The sequence below is a fragment of the Atta cephalotes genome (genome assembly GCF_000143395.1).
Source record: "Atta cephalotes unplaced genomic scaffold scaffold00032, whole genome shotgun sequence".
In the NCBI taxonomy this organism is placed as follows: Eukaryota; Metazoa; Arthropoda; class Insecta; order Hymenoptera; family Formicidae; genus Atta; species Atta cephalotes.
Genome location: NW_012130096.1, coordinates 613,969 through 622,105, shown reverse-complemented (window position 1 = coordinate 622,105; position 8,137 = coordinate 613,969). Strand labels below are relative to the sequence as shown.

General features: G+C 28.4%; 1 protein-coding gene across 1 annotated transcript in view; it reads right to left on the bottom strand.

Moving 5' to 3' along the window:
• Window positions 1-8,137, bottom strand: part of LOC105621053 (TAR DNA-binding protein 43) — a 14,673-nt gene that overhangs the window by 4,420 nt on the left and 2,116 nt on the right. Inside the window, exons 2-3 of the mRNA XM_012202526.1 lie at window positions 6,361-6,530; window positions 5,809-5,949 (exon numbers count right to left, since the gene is read on the bottom strand). Of these exons, the coding sequence (XP_012057916.1) occupies window positions 5,809-5,949; window positions 6,361-6,530 (311 nt within the window). The remainder of the gene's footprint in view (window positions 1-5,808; window positions 5,950-6,360; window positions 6,531-8,137) is intronic.

Here is an 8,137-nt window from a genome sequence, read left to right as displayed (position 1 = left end):
TCAATAATTTACGTTAAACTAAGAGATAATTTAGTCCGACTACGGGACGAACTTACTAATAAATAAAAACAAAAAAAAAAAAGAAAAAAGAAAAAAAAGAAAAAAAAAGTCTAGACAGCACGAATGTCTAATCATATAAATATTAAAACATCTTTAAGATGTCTTATGCTAGTAGATTATATGGCAGTATTCATAGTCGATTCTTATAGGCTTTCTACAATAAGCTGTTAATAGATCAAAAGAGCGAGTTGTAAGCGAGCCAGTGTCATAAGGCAACAATAAGTGAGTAATCAATGACTGCGTGGAGATGAACAAATTCCATTTCTTATAATTTAAAATTTAGATTACGTTATGACTAGCCAATCATATATTATTTGCCTGAAAACTATATTCCTTTAGATTAGTTAAAATATTGTAACGTAATGATCTAATACGATTTATTTTGAATATAAGTTTCCTAAGATTTATGACTTATAATTCTGACTTACTTCTAGTAAGATGTGAACGATGACTAATGACTTATTGTAGAAAGCCATTTAGAAATTGATCATTCACAGTTGATTCTTATATTTAAGACTATCTTAAGTCCAATCTCAAGATGTCATGAATCCAAACCAATCAAAAAGACGAGATTTTAAAATATTATTTCAGTCTTAAAATAAAAACAGATTATGAATATCGGCCAATAGTTGATTCTTCTCATATTCGATTGTGATTGATCAATTTCTTATGATTTAAGACTTGGGCTAAGTAACGGTTCATTATAGAATGTTAGACCGTTATGTTTATTAAGACCAATTATATAAGTACAGTTTTATTATATTATATTATTATATTATCATAAACAAGACAATTATATAAGCATCTTAAGATATTAACGTATTAATATATTAGCTTAAAATAGTCTTGAAATAAGAACCAACCATAATTACCGGTCTATGTTTTGATTTTGACATATGCTATCTGGACATTAAAATTTGAATCAAAGTTATCTCGATTTTGAATCAAAATTATTCTATTTTACAGTATTCGAATACGTGTTGATACCCTGCCAGTGGAACACGCGAACGTAAATGATTTCGCAGCGCAGAATCTATTCCGCGAAACGTGACACGTCATGAACTATTACACCATTCATTCGCGAGTTTTTCATTCATGATTATGCATTCTTTCTAGAATCGCCTCGCCAAGATTTTTTCCACGTGACCTCACACGTTCTGGAGAGACTTTAGAGCGTTACTCGTATCGTAACGACGCATCGCGAATCTCACAAAATTGGTCAGAAGCATCGTATTACGGTAGCTCGCGCGAAGAGATTCTCGGATCTAAGAAATTGGTTCACGGCTGATGTCCATTTCTACCAACGTAGATTAACTTTAATCTCGGTTTAACTTGCTTTTTATCTTCTTCTAGTTCTAAAAATCAGAAAGAGTAAATTAAACTGAGATTAAAATTAAATTATATTGATAGAAATGGACATGAGACATACTCCACATACGCGATTGCGAGGTCTTGCATTTACATTCTTCAACACACAAAATCATATCCGTTACAATATTTGATATATCCAGAAAGAAGATATGCGCGCTCAAAAACGAAAATATTGATCTTTTCCTTCAATTATTCTCTCTCTCAATGCGCGACACATTCCTCATAATTATTCTCATTCACGCGTACTTGGGATGTTAACGCAATTTAGCGATTATTTTAATTTTTATCAATGTAAAGATATTTCGAGATAGGTAGTATGAGGATTTTTTTTCTTATTTGAAGTGATCGAGGCTTACGAAAGCTTCGGCCACTTTTAAGAAATCTTGAGAAAGATAACACACGACGCGTTAAGATTTGTTAAATTGGATATGTTTTTATCGAATCATTTCTCTCTCCATTGCAATGCCTCTGACACAGGACTATTAATCACTCTCTTAAAGAGATCTCATACCGTTTTAGAGACACAAACATACTATATTATTTACATGTTCACGCAAGCACACCGTTAACGTCGCTCTCTCCATGGCTCACGCACCACACTCGTATAAACATACATTCGTACATACAGACATTTTGCATTCTTTCTATATAATTCCACCACTTATAGCCGTTCGCACATTCACCTATTTATACCACACAGCAAAATACGTCTCATATACATAAAAATAACATATTCAAGGAATATGAGAAAATATTCGCTTAAAGCATTATGTGATAAAATGGAAATAGACAGAAAGATAAGGTATTATCCATATCCACAGTTGTAAGCTCTTATCAATTTTAGCCGATTGTCTCTCACACGACATTTCATCTTTTACTTGAAATATTACACGTGTGTTCATATCTGTACATATCTTAGAATACATAATCTTAGATACATAAAGATTTTTTACAATCGAAATGAGAAAAAATTTGCCTTATACCGAGTGTCTGAGATCATCCATATATCTTCTATCACGGAAACAGAGCCAAGGCTACAAAAAATAAATTTAAAAATTCCCTGGCTTTTCAAGGTTTTTCAGACAAAAATGGAAAATTTCCATGACCAATATAAAAATATGTAAAAAATTTTAATATTTAGAATCAAGTATTGTAAGAAAGCTGGTTTATATTATTAAAATCGCAAAAAAAGCTCAGTAGCATAATAAAATTTTAGGAGCAAATTTAAGCCAATAAAAAATAAAAAATTAGTATTGGAAAAAAACAATGCAATTATGACGAAAAAAGCGATTAAATAAAATAACTAAATAAAATATAAATTTTAATTATATTTTAAAAATCGTTTAAAGTGCACAAGTTTTTAACATATTTGACTATAAACGTTAGATATAAAAAACTATGAAAATTAATATATATAGATAATAATTATAATATATACAGATTTAAAAACTATGAAAATTATTTAAAATAGGAGCAGTTAATGGGATTGTGAGTAAAGTTCAAAATTCCTCTTATTTTTCCTTGACTTTTCCAAGTTTTTTTCATGACCAATTTCAATTTCCCTGACTTTTCCTGGTTTTTCATGTTTTTCTGTGGCGATTCTGAAAGCATTTTAGAAAAAAACGTTTCAGACAAAATTTTATGATATACATAAAATGGTCATTGATTTGAGCTTGAATAATCGTTTGAAAGTCATGAAGGTTAAAATTGATTTTTCATTGCATATTCTTGTAGCTTGAAAGCTTTCCAAAACACTATAATCAAATATTTTTTTTATTAAGAACTTTTTAAGTTATGAGACTTAAAAATTATACTACCGCCGGCATTAGTATTACGCAATGTGTGTCCGATGGTTTAAAATCTCTTGAATGTTGTTCAGGATCATGTCCTGGATAAGATTTATCAAAATCAAGGCCATTAGAGATTATTGTTTTACAAGATATTTTGTATTTTGTTAAAACGTTGAAATTTTCAAGTCTTATAACTCAGAAAGTTTTTAATAAAAAAATAATTGATTATAATGTTTTGGAAAGCTTTCGAGACAAGCTACAAGAAATGCAATGAACAATAGGGTGTATCATTTGGAAAAATCAATGCAACCTTCATGATTTTCAAACGATTGTTCAAGGTCAAAATCAATGACACCACCTTATGTATATTTCGAAATCATACAACTTTTGTCTGAAACATTTTTTCTAAAATGCTCTGTTTCCGAGATAAAAGGGATGTATAAACACCCGGTATATTAGAAAGTTAGATATTACTTTCTATTCTATCTCAAGTGTTTTTTAATTTTTTAAATTTTCCTCTTTAACAAGGCAACCTTACACAAAATGATAAATTCTGATTTTTATGAAACTTTGTATATATATATATATATATGTACAATAGATTATATAAAAAAATTAATTTAGAAAATGTCTGTTGCGGAAGAATGGTATGAAGAGGTAAAATCCTCTTATGGTAAAGAGCTGTTTTCAGTTATACCTCAAAAACTATTTGAAATATCAAAAAATGTTTTATATAAAATATACCTCTATTTATTTATGTCAATAATATTTTTAATAAATAATATTTTTAATAAACCATTTTTTAAATAAAATTTTATTTTTAAAAATATTATTGACATGGCTAAACAGAAGCGATTTTATTGTAAAAATTTTGTATAAAACATTTTTTGATATGTCGAATAGCTTTTAAGAACGAAAAAAACTAAAATCCACGTTCTTTATAAGGAGTGAATTCACTCTTCAAATTGTTTTTCCGCTGCAACAAATATTTTCTAAATTCATCTTTTCATGTAATATATACATTTCATGTATACAAAGTTTTATTAATATCAGAATGTAATACTTCATGTGATTCCCTTGTAAGATTAAGGCTCCTAAGTAGTTGCGGCCATATTGGAATCGTGACATCAGAAGCGAGGAATGACACGTAAATTTATATTGCAAGCCATTTGTAAATAAAAACAATTTGGAAATCTAAATAACGAAATTGCTTTAAAATACCTGTAAACAAATGGGCAGAAAATGTTCTTTTCTTCCTTAGTCAGTAAATGATCATAAAAGGTAAAGTGAACCTAATTTTGAGCAGAAATACACGGTTTGAACAACTGTTGAAATGAATAAAATATACGCTTTTACGTATAAAGTTCCAGGATAACTATAGTTTTTGTCCATTTTTAGGCCTTTCATAAGTACGAGATATGTCACATTTTCACAATTAAGCAAATAATAACGAAATGGCTTGCAGCATAAATTTCGTCGTCAAAATGTCACTTTTCCACGCTTATAAGTTCAGTCATTTATCGTGGCGAGGCGCTATAACACACACAGAAGCACGAGCCCACGTACATGTGTTTGCTTTCGGCGCGCCGAGAGTACATGGACTCGTGCTTGTGTTATGGGGCTACCGATTTCGCGATATTTCGCCAGGCCATCGACTGCTTTTGAATCGCATGCTGACTACTCAGAAGTCTTAATATGAAAGAAACAATTTTAAAAACAAGTTAGCATTTATCAGTCAACAAAATAAAGATAAAATTAATGCAGTTTGCATGTTTATATGTTCAATTACATAATACAGGCAACAGCAAAAATCAATTAATAATAAAAAGAATAATAGTAAAATTAAAAAAAAAATAAAATAACATAATAATAAATAAAATATAATAATCATACATTTAATTAGATCAAATTTAATTTATAAGATATAAAGAAGAGATAATCTTGCTAAAGTTATAAAATGTAATATTATGGTAACTTAATCATAAATTTTGCTATATAACTTTTTTTTCGAAAATATGTACAGATTGAAAGCAAGTGTAATTAAAAGAGAGAGAATATATCATTTCAGAAACAATACAAAGCATCTATTTAATAACACAACATATATATATATATATATATATATATATATATATAAATATATAAATATATCTAAATATAAATATATAAATCTGAATTCTTGTATCATTTAATATTTGTTTAATATACTGTTATTTTTAAATTATTTTAAAACATTGAATGTAATATAATCAATAATTGATTATTAATATTAATGCTGTGTTGTATCTTTTATTATTCAATGATATAAAATCTTCAGTAACAGAATATGTGAATTTCATTAATAATTGAATAAAGATGTTAGAAAAGTGTATACAAAGAATGCAATATTTTACAATTTCTGGCAAAAATATGAAATTTTCTTTAGATATCTCCTATTGCTTTTGGAATGATTTATTCGCTCCTAAGTGTCTTAAATGTGCATTGCACCGATTTAACACCTTTAAGACCTTTTCTTATACATTCAAGAAAGCGATAAAAAAGTAGCAGAAAGAATTATAGGATTTGCAAGTATGAGTTATGTTCTTACCTTACTGTTAGGAACCTTGACATCGCACCATCTGCCATCTATCATATGACGTTGAGCAAGGCATCTCAATTGCGACTCATAACTTCCAAATCGAATAAAGCCAAATCCTTTGCTTTGACCGGATTTTGCATCTTTTTTTACCTACGGCGAAAGTAATCTTTCATAGTCAGAGCGTACAACATTTTACTTATATGAATAAAATATTCTGCATTTTATTATTTATACTTATTATTTGTATTTATTAGAAGTACATTACCAATATATAATGCATTATAAACATTTATCTAATTAAATTTATTTATTACTGTTCATTACTACTATTATTTATTAATTTATTATTTATTAATTTATTTATTAATTTATTTTTTCCAAGTTAGTTATTATCATTGTTTTAAAAATATATTTCTATTATACTTAAAGAGTTATTATAATATGACTTTCTTATTTATCTAATGGATCAGTAAAGTTAAATACATTATTAGTGTAACGAAACACAAGATTCCTTCGTGTTTCTATGTCCAAGTGCAAACTTCAGTAAACGCGGAAACTTACCTGTGCCATTAAAACTTCACCAAACGTTTCGAAATATTCACGCAAATTCTGTTCGGTTGTTTTCCATGGTAAACCAAGTACAATCAAGTCAGTGCAACGCAACTTCGTTTCCATTCTTTTAGTCTTAGCTGTGGAATTTTCCAAATTGTCATCAGATTTACGTTTGTTCTCTGAAAAGACATAATAGATATTCACGTCTAACCGATTCGTGATTTACAGAGAAAAAAGTAAAAAAGATGAAGAAAGAAAAAAAAGAAGAAAAATAATTTAAAAATCTTCGAGTTACACATTAATTCTAACATTTGTCAAAAACGAAGCTAATTTCAGCAACTGATTGCAATACTCTTATGGACCATGAGAACATTATTCCATTTAGCTGACATTCATTATAAAGTAGATAAATTAAAATGGATTTATTAAAGAAGACATACATATAGAAGTATCTCTAAAATGATCTAGTGTTCCATCAAACATGATTAAAGAAATAATTACTTTAAATAGGATATTTCAGGAGAACTTGGGCCAAACTCTGACTAACTTTATTGGCATCTATAATTTAATCGGCAGAATTTTTAATTACAATTCATTCTCCTTAATAATATCTTTTCTTCCATGCATTAGAAAAAACTCTGAATAATTCTATCCGTAAACATAATGAGCTTGTTTTTTTAAGTTGAACTTTTTACATGATTCACTTTCTTTCTTTTCTCCCCATAAAAAGATGAACCATATAGAAATCCAGTTAAAAAGAATAGCTAATACAAGATTGTATCTGTATTAAGTTGAATAAAGAAGCTATATGTTATTTCCATATTTAGATTAATTGGCTGCGTTTAAGCAAATAAAACTGTTCAGTGATTTTTTAAATATCATTTTTGCACTTAAATTGCAGCAAAGAACTAAAGGCAAGAACTTATAATATTAAAGATTGAGCGCTTACTAATAAATTAATTTCTGCTGAACAACTATCAGAATGTCAACGTTTTATGAACAATACAGTTCACTTCATCAGGGGAAAAGAATAGTCCGAAATTAATATTCATGTGACGTATGATAAAGCCTATTAATTAGTTGCAGGTTCTTATATTTTTCTGATCTGAATACAGCCAATTATCAAGACAAACTTAAAAAGTTTATCATTATAACACTAATTATGACACATAAAATATCAGACTGATTCTGTAGGCTACTACTCATTCTGGTTAAGTAAACTGCAATGTTCACGAAACGTTGGCAATCTAAAGCTATGTATATACTATGTATTATATATACTTTACTTAGCGAATGAATATCGAATAACGAACGCAAAAGTTTGGCCGAAATCCATAGTCCGTTCTTAATCTCAAGACAATTTTAAGTAATATCTTAAGATGCTAATACGACTCTCTGATTGATTCATGACATCTTAAGCCTTAGCTTAAGACAATCTCGAATCTTGAGCAACGTCTATGGATTCAATCTTTTGTGTTGTTATTTATATAAAAGTCACAAAAGTTTTTTAATTTATGTGCAATAAACATCGAATCTGATTGAATGCTAGTATTTGTAATCAAGAAAAAGAATAAACTGCTCACAGATACAAACATGAATGTTCGAACATTTGCGTTTGGAGTTCGTTTGCTAGATATATACGCAGCTTAACAATGGATCTATATAGACACGGAAATAATCTGTATAATAGTTTATAGAAACCTGTGAAAGCCTCAAAACTATAAATTAAATAAAGGAAATTTGCACATATTATACACAGAAAAATATTCTATTATATATATTATTC